Source organism: Hipposideros armiger, unplaced genomic scaffold (genome assembly GCF_001890085.2).
Source record: "Hipposideros armiger isolate ML-2016 unplaced genomic scaffold, ASM189008v1 scaffold_825, whole genome shotgun sequence".
Taxonomy (NCBI): Eukaryota; Metazoa; Chordata; class Mammalia; order Chiroptera; family Hipposideridae; genus Hipposideros; species Hipposideros armiger.
Window position 1 is genome coordinate 723,283 of NW_017732175.1, and position 20,263 is coordinate 743,545.

The 20,263-nt window shown below is 46.2% G+C and overlaps 1 protein-coding gene across 1 annotated transcript in view; it reads left to right on the forward strand.

Annotated features, from left to right (window-relative positions):
- Positions 1 to 10,193, forward strand: part of LOC109374481 (TRPM8 channel-associated factor 2) — a 21,505-nt gene extending 11,312 nt beyond the window's left edge. Inside the window, exons 2-7 of the mRNA XM_019629109.1 lie at positions 2,453 to 3,429; positions 3,666 to 3,763; positions 4,720 to 4,933; positions 5,259 to 5,498; positions 6,375 to 6,712; positions 8,927 to 10,193. Coding sequence (XP_019484654.1) covers positions 2,453 to 3,429; positions 3,666 to 3,763; positions 4,720 to 4,933; positions 5,259 to 5,498; positions 6,375 to 6,712; positions 8,927 to 9,178 — 2,119 coding nt within the window. The 3' untranslated portion in view covers positions 9,179 to 10,193. The remainder of the gene's footprint in view (positions 1 to 2,452; positions 3,430 to 3,665; positions 3,764 to 4,719; positions 4,934 to 5,258; positions 5,499 to 6,374; positions 6,713 to 8,926) is intronic.
- The last annotated feature ends 10,070 nt before the right edge of the window (positions 10,194 to 20,263 follow it).

A 20,263-nucleotide genomic window follows, 5' to 3' on the forward strand; every position in this document is an offset into this window, starting at 1 on the left:
GTCATTAATTTATTTGTCCAAACAAATAAAATAATGTCATTGATTTGTCCAAATAAATAAAATACTAAGTCAACCGAAAGCACCTGGATCTGACCAACCCCGTCAATTCTAAAGTCAAGAAGGGCCCTTCTATGGAGCCTAGGCCCTCAGCTCAGATCCCTGCGTCCTTTGCAGGGACGTCCCCTGGGAGGTTTTCAGTGAATTTCCCTGCCAACAAGTCTTGGTCAGGACTTTCTGGACTGACCTAGCAGGTTTGCTAACTTCAGGTTTCTGCTGAAAGTCCTGGAGTTCATTCAGGGAGTTAGTTGTTCGGTCTGTTCACAGGAGGGGCCGGCTCTAAAAGCCGACCCCTCTGGCTCGTCCAACCCCCAAGGGCAAACGAAAGCTGACTGCATACCTGGTGTGTATACCTGAGGAAGACACTGCAGTTACTTTTATGTGCAAAGCCAGATCCCAAACCACCTGCTGCTTTAAACCAAGACGCAGAGCAGACTGGGAAAACCGTTAACCTCAGATCAATAGCTCATTACCCTTCCACATAGAACCTACAAGATCTAGAACGTATTAAAAGCTGCTCATGTAAAAGTACATACTAGTTGCTTAGGTTTATGCATCTCGTGAAGATGACGTGTTATCTCACTCGCTCCTCACCACAACCCCAGAGTGCAAGGTCTTTGTCTGAGGACTCCCAGCGCGTAAGCAGTACCCTTCCGTTTTCACGTTCAAGATCCGTAACTGTAGAGCATTTCCAGCTAAAGATTGTGTGAAATGAGGCTAGGTCCTGGAATCACCCTCTCCACCAAATCTGACCAAATGCATTAAAAATAATAAACAAGCAGCTGAACTGGGAGGTTTTGATGCTGATGCTGACATTGCTAAGCACCTGAGACAGGTGACTGACGTGTGCTGCAACATCTCCTGACACCAACCCCGCCCCAGGTGCATAACTGAAAGAAAAAACTTGAAACCACACATCCAAGAAAGATCATTCATGCCTTCTCATGGTGTAGAAGAATTAACAAATTGGGTGTGTGGACATTTAAGAAAAAAAAAAAAACCCTCAAGTGTAACAGCAGCAAAACTATGTGAGGTTTGGTGGAGGCAGAAAGGGATGCTGAGTGTGCCGTCTTCCAAGCACGGAGGTGGGTTGAACCCCCCAAGTGCGTTCCATCCCTGGTCGAGTGGTGTAGGCCTAGCTTTAGGTCCTCAAAGAGTGGAAGAACCGGCCCCCAGCAAGGACAGCTGGTCTTTGTCCTTCACTTAGTGTTACGAATCTCAGGTGATAAGAAAGTGGAAAGAAACAGTATACAGGCCTTGGTATAATTTAAGAAGGTGGTGTGTATAGAAACAAAATGGTCCTGGGTAGCTCAGAAAGAACGTCATGGAGAATTCACCCACACTATATCAGAACACACAAAAGATCTGCCCATGCCAGTTGTGGGGGGGAAAAAAAATCCATGTAACAACTAAATACAAATGCTGTAAGTGTAAAAGGGGAATATAAGAAAGACAAACATTTGGGCTGGCCGAGTGGCGCCATGGTTAAGAACTGGCTTGGGATGCCAGAGGACCCCGGTTCGGATCCCACATATGAGGGCCAGTGGCACTGCCCTCTACAGCTAAGATGATGAACAACAGCTCAACCTGGAGCTGGGCTGCCATGAGTCGCCGGCGACGGCGTAGGCTGCAGCCCCTGTGGCAGTGAGTTGCCATGGGCTACCGTGTGTAGCCAGCAGCCAGCGTGAGCGGCCCTCAAGCCGCCGTGAGCGGCCGTCCAGAAGCCGGCGACTGATCTGCCTCGCCCGGGAAGAGCGCAATGATGGTGCCAACTTGGGCCAGGGAAGCAACGTCCTCCACAACTAGACTGAAGAACAAAACGACAGCAACTTGTCTGCTCCCCTTCCCCCAATTCCCCAGCACTGTTCCCATCCCCCCAATTCCCCAATACAAATCTTATAAAAAAGAAAGACAAACATTTAATATGGAACGGCGACAGAATCGGTCACACCTGGAAGAAAAAGGTGACCCAATGAACAGAAGCAAATTTTCTGAGACTGCTTCAAGCTACGAAAGAATTTTCCAAAAATACATGTTAACTAAAATGAGAGACAGAATAAGATGAAAAGGGGGGTTTCGGCACGAAGAAAACAAATTAAGACCCAAACACCTCAGGTAAAGTAAGTCGATTAGCCACTACAAGGACTAGAAAGCACAAACAATGCCAGTTAAACAATGCTATGCCATGAATTGTTAAAAGGTGAAAAAATATGCCTTAGGCGCAATAAAATGAATAGCATTATGTATACACTCCTAAATGTTGTTAGTAAGAATGAGGAGATTGGCGTGAACTGTATCATCTTTGTACTCACGCACAGACTTCTCTATTCCAGAAATTCATTTCAGTGGTCCATGAACCGACTGGAGCCCCTTTATCTCCCATGTCACTTTCCAGGTATGGAGAGGACCTCAGGCAGGACCAGCAGCAACTCCTGGAAGGGATCTCAGAGCTGGACATCAAGACGGGAGGAATCCCCTCGCAGCTGCTGGTTCACGGGGCCCTGGCCTTCCCTCTGGGGTTAGATGCCAAGCTAGGCTGCTTCCTAGCCGCTGCCCGCTATGGCCGGGGCCGTGTTGTCCTGGCTGCCCACGAGGCCATGCTCTTTGCTCCCAAGATGGGGCCGTTTTTGCTCAATGCTGTGCGCTGGTTGGCTCAAGGCCAGACGGGCAAAGTGGGGGTGAACCCACACCTAAAATCCCTTTGTGCCCTACTGTCGGAGAGTGGCCTGGAATGCAGTCTGGCACCCCATCTGACCGATGGCTTGTCTGTGTACTGCTGTATGGCTTACAGTGACAAGGAAGCCAAGCAGCTGCACGAGTTCGTGGCCGAGGGAGGGGGCTTGCTGATCGGGGGCCAGGCCTGGTCGTGGGCCTCCCAGAACCCAGGCCGCTCAGCGTTGGCTAGTTTCCCTGGTAACATCATCCTCAATGGCTTTGGCCTCAGCATCCTCCCTAGGACCCTTGCCCAGGGCTCTTTCCCGGTCCCCACCCCTGATATGCGGAGCTACCACTTCCGCAAGGCGCTGTCTGAATTCGAGGCTGTCCTGAACCAGGGGGGCGGAAGCTTGGAAAAGAGCTGGCTGGCAAAACTAGGAGAGGATGGTGCTGCCTTCCTGCAGATCCCTGCGGAGGGGATCCCCGCTTACATATCCCTGCACCGGCTCCTGAGGAAGATGCTGCAGTCGTCAGGCCTCCCAGCCGTGAGCCGGGAAAACCCGGTGGCCAGTGACTCCTGTGAGGCCGCAGTGCTCTGCCTGGCCACGGAGCTGGCGCGCTCTGGGACCGACTGCTCCCAGCTGGCACAGGGGCCGGGAAACTGCGCCTGCCACTCCGAATCCCCCATCACTGTGGCGGTAGATGGAAACAATCCAGGTATGGGGTGAGGGGAGAGTGCCTGGCGCATCGTGGGAGCTGGGGAAGGTGGGTTAGTGGGCTTTGCAGGACAATGCAGGTGCTGAGGCTCAGACAGGCCAGCTCCATTCTCTAGCAGGTGCTTTCAGGAAGACAGTTGGGGTTCTGCTCAGGGTTTACGAGGGGCTGCACCTCCGGGAGGGGCCGTGAGGCTCCAGGTGGGGGAAGAACTCAAGCTTTCCTATGGCTTTTGTCAGGCAACGATGAGTGCTGGGTGAGCACTGGGCTGTACCTCCTAAACGGACAAAACGCAGAGGTCTCGCTGTCTGAAGCTGCCACCTGTGCCGGCCTGAAGGTAAGGCCAGAGCACCCACTGTCCACATCCCAAAGCCTCGGGCTGCTGCACTCTCATCCCGCTCATGGCAGTGCTCCCAGGAGCACAGGGAGAGAGTACTCTGCCCATTTTACAGATTTCACAGATGAAACAGCTAAACTTCCGGGGGCCTAAGGGAGCGATGACGATACCGGAGCTCTATGATCAGCTCCGGCGCTCAGCCCGAAGCCTGCAGATTTCCACGCATGGTGGTTTTTGCCTCCTGACAGGGATGTGGAGAGATACGGGGTGTGAGGCGAGGGACGGCCCTCTGCATATTCACAACCTCACCAGGTTTCCCCGTCGCACCCTGCCTTTCTGGTCACACCTGAAGGTTATACTTAACCCGATCACTCACAAACATAGGCCCTACACACGGAATTAAAATTCCTCCTGCCTCAACTCTGAGGGTCACGTCCTTCCACAGTTAGAGTCTTGCGTGTCAGCCTCGTTTCAGGAACTCGCTTACATTAAGCCTAAGAAAAGCAAGTCCAGGGCTCCAGGTATCACAGCACTCAGACCATGTGCCCAAGAGGAGAGCCCTAAGCAAAGGGGGACGAGTACTCAGCCTCCCCTCGGGCCAGGTCCCACTGCCTCCCGATGGGCCTCCGGTCTGTGCAGGAAGGGCAGGCAGCACCCCCCGGGTCATCCCCAGCGTGGGAGTCACCAGACTGCTTAGGGTCTGCCAGGAGAACCCCCATCAGTGTCAGCCTCAGGAGCTGTTCTAATCCCTGGAAAAACGATTCTACGTGCTGTTCCGTCCACACGACCTCTGCAGTGCTGCGGTCTCATAGGTGTCCATGCATAGCTCCCAGAAAGGGGAGGCTGGCATTTTTCTAATACGCGCTGTGTGTTTTTCCATACAGCACCATGCTCAGCCCCACATGCACCCCACAGGAACCTAGTTCCTCCAACACATGGCGGAATCGCCCCTCCAGGTACAGGTTGGCTGCCACACCGATGACCTGACCAAGGCCAGCAAGCTGTCTCGAGCCCCTGTAGTGACTCACCAGTGCTGTATGGACAGGACCAAACGGTCGGTATCCTGTCTCTGGGGTGGCCTGCTCTACGTCATCGTGCCCAAGGGCAGCACACTGGGCCCCATGTCCATCACCATCAAGAGGGCTGTGCCTGCCCCGTACTACAAGCTGGGTAAGCGCACTGAACGTTGGGGGAAGAGGGAACATGGAGGACACCATGGTGGTTAGGGCTGGTTGCTAAGGTGGAGGGAGAAGTGTTTGAGGTGAGAGTGGATGCCGGAGAAATGGAACACCCTGTGTCCCCAGAGACTTCAGGGCAGAACCAAAGGAAGGGCCTGGAGGCCTGTCCTTCGTTTCATAGCCTCCATGTTATCATGGAGCCCCACATGATAACAGCTCTTTATTTCAGTGTCCTCCTCCTGGAGTTCAAGTTGTGTTTTTCAGCTCAAGGGAAAGTTGGAGAAGTGGGTGACAGGGTCTGTGATATTTATTCCCAGGTAAGACATCCCTGGAGGAGTGGAAGAGGAGTGTCCAGGAAAGCCCAGCTCCCTGGGGAGAGCTAGCAACGGACAACATCATCTTGACGGTGCCAACCGCGAACCTGCAGGGTCTGGGGGACCCCGAGCCCGTGCTCCGGCTCTGGGACGAGATGATGCAGGCTATAGCTAGACTGGCAGCCCAGCCTTTCCCGTTCCTCCGTCCCGAGAGGATTGTTGCTGACGTGCAGATCTCAGCTGGTGGGTGCTGCAGGGAAGGGCCCTTATTCAGTGGACACCACTGATTTATTATTTTGCCGTTTGTTAATGTCCAATATGTGTAAGGCGTCATTTTACCAGTAAAGGTAAACAGGCATAAAAACCATAGACCTTGGTGGGATGCAAAGATGTTTACATATGAAGAGGTAAACCATTTCCCTCTACAAGGTGAGATTTCACAGGTTTGGTAGAACAATCTCAGGGAAAATGGTACCAGGAGTTGACAGATGACCATGAGGGTTGTTTCAAGGAGAGGCTAAACTAGAAATACTTCCTTCGAATGTAAGTAAGAGTAGTTGACAATGAAAAGAGGGCGCAAAGAGGTTTAGGATAAGTCTTAGGTGGTTTAGAGGAAAGAGAGCACCCAAAGAAAAATAAGGAAATCTGATTCTGACATGGAGAAAATTCCTCTGAGCCTCAGTTTTCTTATTTTTAAAAAAGGACACGATCCTTTCTGTTAAAAGAGTAAGAAGCCCGACAACAGCGATTTACACAGAAGAAGGGGTCACACCATTCTAGCCTGTAGAATCTCAGATTCAGACACAGGATGTAATGTCACAGAATAACACACATAGGAAACGCACACACAAACGAAGACCCGAACTCCAGTGAGAATAGCTGTGTAAAGTGTATTCTTATTTGCCAGACCAGAGTGACAAGGGGGCAGAGCCAGTGGGAGGCTGGGAGGCGGGTAAGGACTCCAGAAAAGCCATCGGCTTTCCAGTCAGCACAGGGACTGTGGAATTACTGGGGGGTAGCTATGATGAGGAGGAAAAGCTACACAATGAAGAGGAATGAAGGGAGATGGGTTTGCGTGCCCCCACCCCCATGCCTCATGTCTTCCTTTTGGCTTCCCAGGCTGGATGCACTCAGGGTACCCCATCATGTGCCACCTGGAGTCCGTGCAGGAGCTCATCAATGAGATCAGCATGAGAAGCAGTGGATTGTGGGGACCCATCCACGAGCTGGGTCATAACCAGCAGCGGCACGGGTGGGAATTCCCCCCACACACCACTGAAGCCACGTGCAACCTGTGGTCCGTCTATGTGCATGAGACAGTCCTGGGCATCCCCAGGGCTCAGGCCCACCCTGCTCTGAGCCCGCCAAAACGAGAGCAGAGAATCAAAGAGCACCTAGAGAAGGGAGCCCCCCTGTGTAACTGGAACATGTGGACAGCTCTGGAAACATATCTGCAGGTACTGAGCTGAAATTCGGGGAGGTGGGGGCCACGAGACCCATCCATCATATAGCATCCTGGATCCCAGGAGTTCTCCAAGTCCTTCACCACCCCCACCAGCCTGGGCCCCTGGTGGATACGGGAGACTAGGCCGCATGGTGGTGCTTCTCAGGTTATACATCACTAAGATGAAAAGAATGGTATCTGTCCCACTTGCTTCCTGTGATTTTGTCATGCTAAGTAAGAGGAAATGAAACGTGTTATGAAAAGAAAATAGGTGGAGAAAAATATTGCTTATCGGTAGGTATATGGGTCAAGAGAAGAAGTTATGAGTTAGACATTCCTGAGACTGAATCACAGCTCTTACACTCACTGGTTTTGTCCTTGGTCCCCTAAGAAGCGCTCCAGAAATGGCCCTTGCTTTGGTTTGCTTTGTCTTTCCTCATCTCATTTTTATGGGTCAAGGGCGTGTTCCGTCCCTTCAGAATTAACAGTGATGTGTGTAGGGGACAACTGCATTACAAGAAGGTAAGAGGTCAACCTGTCAATGATATTCTCGGACGCCTATCACCCCACTTGAACCACAAATGTTTTTAGAATGAATAACCAACCAACCAACCCAGTGGGAGGAAGCCCTGAACCAGGTCGACTGCCTGTGAAATAAACCCAAGTCCCTGTCACCTCCCCAATCATACTTCGAACTTTCACTGTTTGGAGTGGTGGAAGCTGTTCTCCATATCAGACCTCCTAAGCTGTGCACCTCAACCGTATAGATAGGAGCTGGGTGGCCCGCTTTTCCCAGGGACACATACTAAGTTAAGGAGCTTAAGCAGCCTGTCCAAAATCGCATGTCAAGGTTGACCCGGAACCTAAAATCCGGGGTTAACGACGAGCCCCAGGCTTTTGCACTGTGACACCCTCTCTTTGATTGTTTTTCCTTTCACTCATTTTCTAGAGAATGAATATCAATGACATAACTTTTGCATTGCATCAATTCTGTCTTCTTATATAGCCAGTCGGAAGGAAATACACCTTAGATGGTAGGTTGCCACAGAAGTGGAAGTGACAGCCCTAATTCCGCCCTCCCCCACCTACCCACTCACCCGGGAGCCCTGACTATCATTTTGCAAAAGCTATGGAGACACCTATCATCTTGGAGTCTGAGCCTCGGCCACAGGACGGGCAGGCACCTGCTTCCTCTACCTGGGAGAGGTCTGCTCCCCCTTGCACCTCCCACTAATAGTCCCACCTCACAGCTCAGGTCCTCATTCCTCTTCCTTGTCAATTCCAGGAGACTCCTCAGTTGTTCCAGCATCTTGCCTCGACTCCTACAACCCATCTCCCATTCGACTTCCAAAAGAACCTTAATATTCAGCATTTAACACCCTCAAAGTGCTCTCCTTTCCATACAGGATGAAGCCAAGGCTGCTTAGCACAGGGGAGAAGGCCCTTTGTCATCAGACTCCCACCAGCACCCCCGGCTCCATCTCCCAGCTCCCACTCCCCCATAATTACCCTCCTAGAGACTAAGCTGCTTCCCTCTATGAGCACATCCTGCGTTCCAGGCTTCTTTGCCTCCCCATCTTTCCTCCTGCGGCTGATACATGCTTAACCATCTTGTCTATTACCTATTAAGTCACCTGTCAAAACTCAGCTCTATTGCCCTCTTCTAACATCATCCCAAATAGGACTAGGTGAGGGATTCTCATGTCACTCAGGCTCAAACCTGTCTGATACCGAGGAAAACACTTAGGACCTAAGGATATAATTTTTTCAATTAAAGATAATATCAATAAAATGTCATTTATTGAGTATTTACCTTTCCTCAGACATTAGGTTCCCAGGAAGTCCCCTACTAGAGTCAGGGGGTATAGTTTTTGTGGCCAAGAAGTGGAATAAGCCAATATGACTGTATTGATGTGCAGGGGTCGGGTGGGAGACAGGCAAATAATAAGAGTGAAGCTAATGAGTGATTAAGGGACAAAAATCACCGTAAATGAAATAGTCTTTTTTTTTTTTTTTTTTTAGCTGAGCCATCCTGCTACCTGTTGGCAGCTCAGCGGCTGCTCAGCTCAGGCCGGGTATGAAACCGCTGTTGCTCAGAGCTCAAACTCTTGAGCGAGCTCTTAACCAACTGAGCCACTCAGCCAGCCCCTGAAATAGTCTTAACATGCATGTTGTAGTGACTTTTGCAATCCTGACACCTCATTCTGCCCCTTCTTTCTCTTCCCAGCTCCAGGAGGCCTTTGGGTGGGAGCCATTCACCCAGCTCTTTGCTGAGTACCAGACGCTCTCTGGCATCCCCAAAGACAACGCTGGCAAGATGAATCTGTGGGTGAAGAAGTTCTCCGAAAAAGTGCAGAAGAATCTAGTTCCTTTCTTTGAGGCCTGGGGCTGGCCTGTCCAGAAGGAAGTGGCTGATAGCCTGGCCTATCTGCCTCAGTGGCAGGAAAACCCCATACAGGTTCATGTCCACACGAAGTAAAGCTGTGCAGAGTCGATGGGAGGAAAGCAGGGCCCCTCGCCCGCTGTACCACCCGTGTGTCTGGCCCCGTGTACCTTGAGCCTGAATCCTATTTCCTACCCTACCGTCAGGTCCTTAAGACAAAATGATTAAGTCCTTAAGACAAAATGAAACCAACTTTCTCTGGAAAATGCCCGGTGTTTCTTTGTATTGTCACTTGGCCCATGCTATAGCTCTCACCAAGAGACTTGCTTTATCATCCTCATCAGTTAGTAGGAGATTTTCCGTCTTGGCATATTTGAGGTCCTGCAGGACTCTTGGCTTCTAGCTTTGACCAACGGTTCTAAAGACCATGGGTCATGGATTACCATAATAATCTGACGTCACTCCCTCGCCCCTGCCAGCCCTGAACAAGGCTCTTCATGTCTTACGTTCTGAGAAGTTTTCTAATAGCAAGACAGGCAGGCTGGTACAGTGGAGAGAACCCTGAATGAGCTCTGGTTCTATGGAAAGCCACTTAACGCCTCCGTGCTCCTGCATTCTTGTCCATGACGTGGGGGTAAAAATCTGTGGCTTGATAATGGTGAAGGTGTTGGTACACACAACCCGTGAGGGTACTCTTGGTCCATGCCTAACAAGACTATAATACGGGGAAAGACCGGAATGGATTACCAGCTGCTGTACCTGTTTGCTGTCTTTAAAAGACCTTTGTTATTTATCCCTATTCAGGAGAATACTTTCATTATTCCAGAGAGAAACTTTAGGGTGATTACAACCATTCTTTTATTTTTATCAACTGAATATAGGCTACCTGAGTGAGAGTAAATTCCCCATTAATACCCTTTTCCTCCTTTTCCAAGAACTAAGGTCAGAGAACACCACAAGGTATTTTCAAGAGTTTCTTCTGTACTTTTGGTGGAAAAAAAAAATTACCTAATCAAATTTTCAGTTACTGAAATTTCTTGGGCCGTATTTCTACTATATCTCTATGACGATTCCTTTCCTCTATTAATTACCATTTCCAACCAAAGTTTACTCTAATAAAGATACTTTTACTTTGAATTAACATTCTCAGATTTTGTCATGTCATTAGGCTCTGGAACAAAGGTTCATCCCACAATAAGAATCATGCCAAATTAAGAGCAAAACATAAACATAATAATTAAAATCCTCTCATATGGCTTTCCAACTCCAGAACAAGACAGCCAGGGTACCTATAGATAGCAACTTCATATGAGCACTTCTGATCTGTTAGTCTCCATTTATGTAGAACAGCCTACTATTAGCCTATTTCAAATTTTTGTCTCACTCATTGAACCTCGCCCATAGTTTCCTATGATAAGCAGCTATTTCTTCAGCCCCTAGGCTATCTCAGTGTACTGTCTTAAGATTCTTCAGCCCCCTACCTATCTTAACCAGGAACTTTTAAACAGAAACCTGAGATTTCTGAGTCCTAAGCTGTATCTCTGATGTGTTTATTTGCCCAAGATCAAAAGCCCTCCCCAACCATGTCTTGAGCTGGATGTATCTAGGGTGCCAACAAGTAGTCAGCCAAGGTGTTAGATGTGGGCAAGGTTTCGGAAGAAGGGCAGCTACTTTTCAGCCGATGCTGTTTCCTCGCAGGCGTGTCATGTCTTGCCCCCCTTCTGAGAATACCCTCTTCCATGCTCTTGTCCCGTCACCAAGGTTGTGTTACCATGCGGACAAACCTTCCATTTTTCTTTTACAAGCTGGAGTGCTTCCCCATTGTGACAGGAAGGTACTTGGGTGCCCATACTCGACTTACAGGAGACCCAACATTTCATACACATAACTCTGTACTGATTCACCTTTTGTTTAGGAAAGTCAAAAAAAAAAGTCATAAATAGTATCAATGTCATCTCTATAAATCCCCAAAGATGATGAAAGGAGAGAGCACTGTTTTAAAATGTTAAGCATAGATTGGGAAATAATGGGGTTGAAGGAAAAAAATTAGAATTCGAAGTGCAAACTCCCTGTCAGGCCAAAGACCCAGAGAACAAAGTTGAGTGGGCGACACCACAGACAGATGGAGAGCAAGAACTTCCCACCGTGGAGACCAACCAGGAGCCTCATCTGAGGGTCCCGTCTCCTGTTTCCCACTTCCTATGTCATACAGCCTCACCTCAAGGGGACAGCAGTCAAAGCCAGCCTAGATGGGATAGTCTAATGAGCCATTTCCATCTTAGAATTCAGTATAAAGGACCCTACTTTTAAAAAACACATTTTGCTAGTCTTCCAACAATTTTATGAAAGCTACTCGAATTTATTATTTCATGAAGAATAATCTGAAGAAAGCCAGTCCTTTTTCCTAAGGATTACAGGTAGAAGGGAGAATGGAACAAACCAAAAAAGCCGCTCTACCTCTGCTGCCTTCTTGTTCCTAGTCCCTCAATAGCCTGAAGACAACTCGCTGGCAGTGAAATAACAAAACATGGGGGATACTTGGAAAGTGAGATTCAGCACCATTGGCCTAAGAAAAATCAAGCCATGTAAGGACAATGATGAAAAATAAATTTCAGCACTTAGGCATAGCAGTCAGTGCTTTCCTGGATCTGCAGAGACTTGAACCAGGGTGCTGTGTGATTGGATGAGATAAATATCATGTGATCGCATGGACACTGGGACCACAAATGACACCCTCTTTAATATAACCACACAGTCTGCTCTCAGTCATGTTGTTTTTATTTATCTTGATAAGCCATAGTTTGAATATAACTCAGGTAGTTGAATTATATAGCCATTGGGGACCATTCAGGATTGAATTAGGAAATAATATATGGGAAAAGTCAGTGGACTATTATAACAAACAGACACAAGCAGGAACTCGTAGTTACAACAAATATTGTGTATTTGTATAATCCCATTCAAAGCAAAGAACCTAAACATCTATATTGCAGAGTACATTTGTTCCCAAGGCTGTGAGCATGGGTCTGGTGAATCACAAATAAACTGTTGTTTGCCAAGAACTGCTATAAGTGCTTTTTATTTATGTGTTCACAACAGTCACACAGAATGCTATTCCTGTCCCCATTTTGCAGAGAAGGGAGCAGAGATACAGAGCTCGCAAGTGGTCGAGCCACACTTCGAGCCCTGGGCGTTGGACTCCAGTGCCCACACTTTTCACCAACTTACTCTATCATGTAGTCATTAGTTCTGCAACTCTACATGCATGAAATTATGTGCATGGCTGCTGAATCACAAAATGACCAGATCCAAACTGCTAAAAATTGAACCAACCAGTAGTGACTTCTAGTTATTAAAAAAAGCAATTACTTAGTGATAAGGGTCATTCATCTAAGACATACATCCCTCAATACCAAGAACTTGCCCTACCATAGTCTAGAGGATGTTAAAGGTCCCATGCTTCACATAACAGCTGGGCGGAGTCCTAGAAGAAGCTAATCTTAAACACAGGGCTTGTATCCAAGGGTGCTTCGCTCATTCTTAAGGATACCCCACCTTCCAGCCTCATGTCTGAGAGCATTAAACAAGGGACCACATACATTCTCACAGGTTCTTAGATCCAATACCTGAAATACCCAATTCCTAGCAAATCAGGTAAGTTTCCAAAGAAATAACCCTAGGGGAGTAGGAGTGGCTACTTTTAAGTTTTAAAGAAGATAAAAAGGACCATACATGTGTCTTCTCCCCGGAGCACAAATACAGCCATTGACTTGTTAGAACACTGGGCATTTAATTTCAAAAAACTTAAAGCATTTGTGGTCGGTCCTACTAAAGGGAACCACCAAAACTCCTACTTCTGACACATATTGTAAAAACGAACTAAGAAGCACTACTCAGGGAATTAAATAAAGTACAGTCATGTATCTCACGTAATGACATTGCAGTCAATGACACACCACATATATGACAGTGGTTCCATAAGACTATAATCTCATTAAAATCTTTTATACCATATTTTTACTGTACCTTTTCTATATTTAGATATGTTTAGATTTGCCAATACTTACCATTGTGTGATAATTGCCTACAGTATTCAGCACGGTAACATGCCATACAGGTTTGTAGCCCAGGACCAATAGGCTGTGCCACACAGCCTAGGGTGGTGTAGGTGCACTCTGTGATGTGCAGACAATGACAGTCGCCTAATGACACACACATTTCTCAGAACATATTCCCTTGGTCAAGTGGCACATGGCTGTCATTTCTATCTTGAATGAATCTTAGACTGCAGATTCTATGGGTCAACCGCTGTCGCTCTTTGTCTCCCTCTGGTGGCCACTTAGAAACCTTACAGCTTATGACTATCAACCATTTTCGAAGTGATGGAGGAAGCATGATTTTTTTTTTTTTCTGAGATCATGGTTTCTACGAGCCATTTAAGGCAGGAGCTGCCTTGTAATAGCATCCTCTCACACAAAGAGAGCCTGATGGACAACAAAACCCACACAAAGGAAAACGACAAGTCAAAGATGAAGATCTGGATCTCTAAGAATATTGCTCTAGAATCTTGATCTAGTAGTGCTTCCAGCTCCAGGTCAACTCCTAGACGTTTTTGTGTTTCTTGAATCAATAAATCGCTTCCTGTTCTTCTACCAGTATGAGTGGAGTTTCCTTCACCTCATCATAAATTAAAACTAAAACAGTTCCCCTTCCTCAAGTCCTCTCCAGCTTGCTGGTGGGGCGAGAGGACCCATCTTTCCCACAGTGGATTTGCCCGGGAAGTGAGTGGGCCCCAGAGCACCATGGGTCATGACAGCGCTAACACAAGCCAGTTTTCCTGGGTTAGTAAAGCTAGCCGATGGGCCCCAAGGCCCCAGCGTCTAGAATTCCATGATTCTGAAACCATACTCTTGTTTTTAAAGGCACCTTTGGATAGAAAGGCTAAACAGAGAATTTGTTCTTTTTCCAGCTTTGGGAAGACAGGAGTCGTCTGGTGGGAAAGGCTGACCAAGGGATGGGTGTCTCATCTTTTAACTCTATTTAAAAATCTATGTGTGCTGTCTACCTGCAGTCATCCCAGCCACGTTTCATTTAATACATCTTGTCACATTTGCAGTGAATGCTTGTTTAACCTTCTCTTCCCTCACTAGGCTGTACATCTCAGGAAAGCAGGGCTGATGTGTGCATTTCTCAGAGCTTTACCTCCAATACACGACGCAGTGCCTGGCACATCAAAAGTTTTCTGTAAGTATTTTGGACTCAATAAAAGCATGTAAGACTGATTAAGGGTCCCCAACTCCTGTACCCATGGAATATCCTGTAGAGGCCTATGGAGTTTACTGAAATGCAAGGGAATTCTCCCATTAATCTAGAAGGAAGTTATAATATGACTTGACTCTTTCCTCCATTTTTTTCTACCTTGTAACTGCTACATACATGTTGGTCATATCGGTGGTCAGACTGGAAGAGAGGGAACTTTCCTTTGGTTTCCTCCCTTTTATATATTCAAGATTCAGTACTTATGAGAATGTTTTCAGCAAAAATTTTTGTGGGGGATGATCATGGAAACTTTCAAGGGAAATAATCAGTTTTTAATTAAATTCCTTAGGCCTCGATATTTTACAGTCTGTCTTCACTTCTTCCCACACCTGTTTTTTTTCTCTCCTTACTTGCGCTTCAGCCAACATTAATTTTGGAGAGGCTTTTCTTTCTGAATGATCACTGCCCACAGTCCTCCTACATGTCATTAAATTCTGGACCAAGGGTAATGCCCCTAAGCCAGGAGGGTCCCCCAGATTTCTTTGCCACCAACCAGAAAAACTCGAGCCTTTCCTGTCTGTCCTGAAGATGGCATACTAAGCATAGGCTCTAGCCTCTCCAACCCCTGGCCCTAAATTTTACTAGAAAGACAAGACCTTTTCTAAAACTCTAACACAGCATTGAAAAAACAAAAGGCCAGCTCCTCCTAAAATATCTGGGGAGAGGGTATCACGTGGTATAAGAAAACCAAGAACGGGGCCAGTGTGAAGTGCTTTACAGAGCAGGAGTGGCCCCCGGGAATTTTCCAGGTCCAGAGGAAATGGATTAGGAGAACAGATAAATCTCAAGAATGCAAAGATGATGCAATACTAAGATATCTAATATGTTCAGGAAATCCACAGATTATAAGAGAAAAACTTTAGGATCGTGCCAAAAAATAATTTGAAAAATCCAAGACCCACTCATAATTAAACATTTGCAGCACAGTAAAGAAGAAAAAAATGTCCTATAACAAACAGTCTATCTACTAGAAACATTCAGCAAGCATTGTACTCAAGTGGTAAAAAGTTAGAAGCGGTCACATTAAGTTCAAGAATCAGAGAAGATTGTTTATGCTTAATGCCACCTTCAGCATATCTCCTGAGGTCCTTATTAATTAAGGACAAGAAAAATAGGCAAACTGAAAAGGAAGAGACAAAATAGTCACTATTTTCAGAAAATGGGATCCTCTATATTTGGGGTGGGACCTAACACACTTAGCTGATACATTGGATGTGATGGGGACAGATAAAGAAAGATCAAAAGTGACAGCTAGGCTCTTGGCTTGAGCCATCAGTTTTTCATACCTTTAACTGAGATAGCGGGAAATGAGAGTGTTAAGATGAAAGGAAAATATCAAAGAGACAGTTTGATATACACGTCTAGACTTCAGAGGTTTGGAGTACAGAAATAAGAGGAGATATTAGATAGGCCATTGGATAGATGAGTCTAGACTTTAGAGCAGAGGTCAAGTCTGAAAACATAAATTTAGAACTTATCAGACTATAGATGGCATTCAAAGTTTTAGGCTGAATTGAATTGCTTAAGAAGGACAGTGCAGGCAACACTCTGTGCAACACTCTGAAGCAAGCACATGAGACGGGAAAGGACTGGCCTGGTGGGATAAAAGGAAAGCCCAGGCTTATAATAATATCATAGAACAGTGGGAAAGAAAAAACTTTTTGAAGTGGAGGAGGGGGGAGATGTCAACAGTCATATGTTGTTGACTTCTCATAAAAAAGTCATGTGAAATGGGGGTGGAGGGGGAAGTTTGGGATCAGGCTTCATGGAGACTGTTGGTGATGTTGTGAAGGCAGGTGGTGGCCGCTGGTGGCAGATGGAGTCAGAAACCCAACTGGGGCAGGTTGAGGAGAATGGGAGATGAGGCACTTCAGACAGCCCATATGCAGAATGCTTTTAATACATTTTTCTTGGTAAGGAAGCAACCTACCTAGTCCATGGCAGGGAGATAACAGGAGGAGGTAAGGCCCAAGAGAAGAGTCAGGCTTTGAAAAAATAATGAAATTCTAGAGAATATTTATACATAGATGTGAATAATCTAGTAGGGAGGGAGAAATTGGGACTTATGTGTTTTTTGGGGGGGAGTACATAAAATGTACTTTTATATGAAAGTATAAAGTAGTTTTCAAGTAAAGGTAAAGAGATTCAAGAGACCGTGAGCCATAGGTCTCTCCTGGACAAATGGATTTTCTGTCAACTGGATTCGATTTTGTAATACGCTTGAGGTTTCAGAGGCTCATGTAGAAACAATATTGTTTTCCTTTAGTGAAATCTAATTAGCGTTCCTCAGCAGAATACATGTAGGTTTCGTTAGTAAAACGGTAAAGCTGATGTGTTCACGTCTGCACACACAAGCCTGGGTTCCCACAGGAACGTGCCGGGCTCCTATCGTGAGCTGGACGGCACTGTCTATTGAGTGCTGCCTCTGAGGCACCAGGCAAACCCACAGTCCCACAGCATTCTCAAGGCTACCCTCTGCTTCTCAGGGTTAAACTCACTGATGGAAATTGCCCAGCTGGGTTTTCATTAAAGTTCTGCTCTCACTGTCCTCTGGGTGTTTCTATCACAGGAGCCCCTCCTCGTCCCTTCTGCCCATTAGTCACTTCTCTCCTTTCCCATGACTCCGTCCACGTAGGCCCACGGTGAGGAGAGCTGACAATAATGAGGCCCCAGGAACTGGTTCAAAGCCCGCTGGAAAACTTTTAAAATTAAACCCTGAAGATTTGAAGAGTTGTAATTAGAATGCAGGATCTGAAGTGAACTCACATAACCCTGCCACCCAGCTGGCGCCATCCTGGGCCCACAGGTCGGCTGGGCTCTGGTATGAAATGAAGCCCAGGCAGAGGACACTATTTCCAGCCATTGACCATCCTGCCCCGACAGTGGGCATAGTCCCCCTTGAACATTTTTGGGAATGTCCCAAATTCTCCTCTTATTGAACAGTTAGGATGTGTTCCATTTTCCACTATTCCAATCAGTTGCTCTGATGAATATCTATAGGAATAAAAGTCTTTGCATTTGTGAAAATTTCCTCCAAATAGACTCCCAGAAGTGGACGTAGGAAGGGCAGAAATATAGTAAGGACTCAATATGGATGCTATTTTGTTTTCCTTTCACTCATTCATACAAACCAATATTTATTGAGCCTCTCTAGGTGCCAGGCACTGTTCTAGGTGCTGGAATATGGCTGTGAACAGGAGAGACAAGATTTCTGGTCTCCCAGGGTGCCTCGTGAGGCAGTCAAGGAAAACAATACATAATTAAGAAAACATATATAAGTGCTAACAAGTGCTATAAAAATACGTAAAATGGATGATAGACAGCGGGTGTTGGCTTCTTCCCGTCTGTCATTCTTCATACAATCACCAGCTTTACCTTCTAGGCATATGCAGTACCGAATTCCACCACTTCTCACCACCTTTCCTGCAATCTCCTTAATCTAAGCCACCACCACCTTTTGCCTGGACATTTCCAGTACCTTCCTTTGCCTCCATCTTACCTCCCTATGTTCTAGTCTCTCTACAGCAGTCTGATTGAGTCTCTAACAGTACAAGTCAGATCATGTAACTTAGCTGCAAAAGCACTTCAAACAGCTTGCCCTTTCTCTCAGAGTAAAATCCAGTCATTGCTGCGGCCTCTAAAGAAATCCATGGCCTGGACACCGCTACCTCTCCCCTTCCGCCACGTGCTCCTTGCGATCCCAGCGTGACACTGCCTCAGGGCCTTTGCTCTTTCTCCAGCTCTTTCTCATTTCTTCAGCTCTTTGCTCAAATATGAGTTTTTAAGAGAAACAATCACCAGCCATCGCAAATAAAATAGCATGACATCCCCATGTCTTTCTTTTTTAGCTTGCTTTCATTTTTCTCATTGGGCTTATGATTGCTTGACATGTTTATTTGTAGAATTTGTGATCAACTGTTTTTTGGTGTGTTTTTTTCTTTTTTTTAGCTGAGCCATCCTGCCACCTGTTGGCAGCTCAGCTCGGGTCGGGCATCGAACCGCTGTTGCTCAGAGCTCAAACTCCTGAGCGAGCTCTTAACCAACTGAGGCACTCGGCCGGCCCTGTAATCGACTGTTTTTTACCCACTAAAATAGAAATTTTATCGGTCAATAACTTGATCTATTTTACTCACGGTTGTATTCACAGTGCCTACATTGATACCTGGGTTCAATATTTGTTTAATGAATGGATAAACCACCACATGCCAAGTATGTTCACTAATGGCACTATTTCAACCTGGTGAGAGATTTCTAGGGCTATTCTGTAGAGCTAGAAAATGTGCCCTATCTTGTTTTTCTTTTTTATCCATGACATGGATCAAGAAATAGTAAAAGTTTTCACTGAATGTTGTATATATAACCTATTATCAGAATCACCTTCAGCAATGTTTTTCGACCTGTAGATCACTAACCACTAGGAGGCAGTAAATAGAGTTTAGCAGGCTCTGAACAGATTTTTCTTAACAAAAGAGAATACAGCTGGGCTGGAACAGAATGGAATTGAGCTGGGAAAAAATATTAAACGTATCGTACATAACACAGGCAAGGGTTGTTTTGCAAAAGTTTGTTTTAGTTATATGTATGTAGGGTTTTTGTGCACATACCAAGATATGATGTAAAAGGTACTTATGATAAGTCATTATGAAATGTTTTTAAAAGTTTGAAACACAATTACCTAGAGTGTTGATTCTGGGAAATAAATCCAGAATTCCCAGGACATAATAAGAATAACAGCAGAAAACAATAAAATGGGGGAGGGGGGAAGAGAGACACAGAGAAAGAAAAACCAATGAACCAAAAAGCTAGTCTTGCACAAACTGTTGAAAAAATACCTCTCAAGAAACTCCCATTTATGCATGAGATTTATCACATAAGATCACCTGTGCTTCCTCTTAAATGTCACTAAAATGATAATTAAGGGACCACAAATAATATAAATCTTCCAGGATCAAGAAAATGAAAGTAATGGGGCCGGCCGGATGGCTCAGTTGGTTAGAATGCAAGCTGTAAGCAACAGGGTCACCGGTTCAACTCCCGCATGGGATGGTGGGCTGTGCCTCCCCACAACTAGATTGAAAGTGGGAACTGGACTTGGGGCTGAGCTGCACCCTCCACAACTAAGATTGAAGGACAACAACTTGATTTGGAGTTGATGGGTCCTGGAAAAACACAATGTTCCCTTCCCCAAGTCCCCAATAAAATCTTAAAAAAAAAAGAAGAAAGAAAAAAAAAGAAAAGAAAACGGAAGTAGAGATGATAGCAACAAAATTTTAGACTTTGCAGAACAGACAGATAGGTAACCAATTTAGCAGACTAAGGAAAACAGAAACCTAGGCTGGAAAAATAGTAGTTCTAAAACCCATATTTATACTGCAGATTATTAGGAAGTCTGTGGAATTGGGGCGGCATGGAGGTTTGAAGGGTGAAGAACATGAGGGCTGGTTTCAGAGTCTGTACAGATGCAGTCAGATCCCTACTCTATGACCTGCCCCTGCTCTACCCCAAGTGATGACAATGAGAGGTTGAACTGCAGGAACTCTGTACTCAGTCGGGGACACCAACGTATCCCAGAGAGGGGTGGTATGCTGAAAACAGGGGCACTGAGTGAGCCTTCTTCTTCATCTCACCCTCAGATCTCTTTCCCCATCGGATTCTCGGGATGCTGGCATCCACACAAGTACCCTACAGGCTAGAGGTGAGGGACTCTCTGAATGTATGACAAGTCAGTAGAGGAGTCGTAGAGCCTCTGACACTTAGAGGTTCCCCCGCTGAGTAGCTGAGGCACCACTCAATTGTTGAAGCCCACCCATCAACAAGCTTTGCCTGTATGTACTATTCTTCTAAATAACTTTTTTTTTTTTT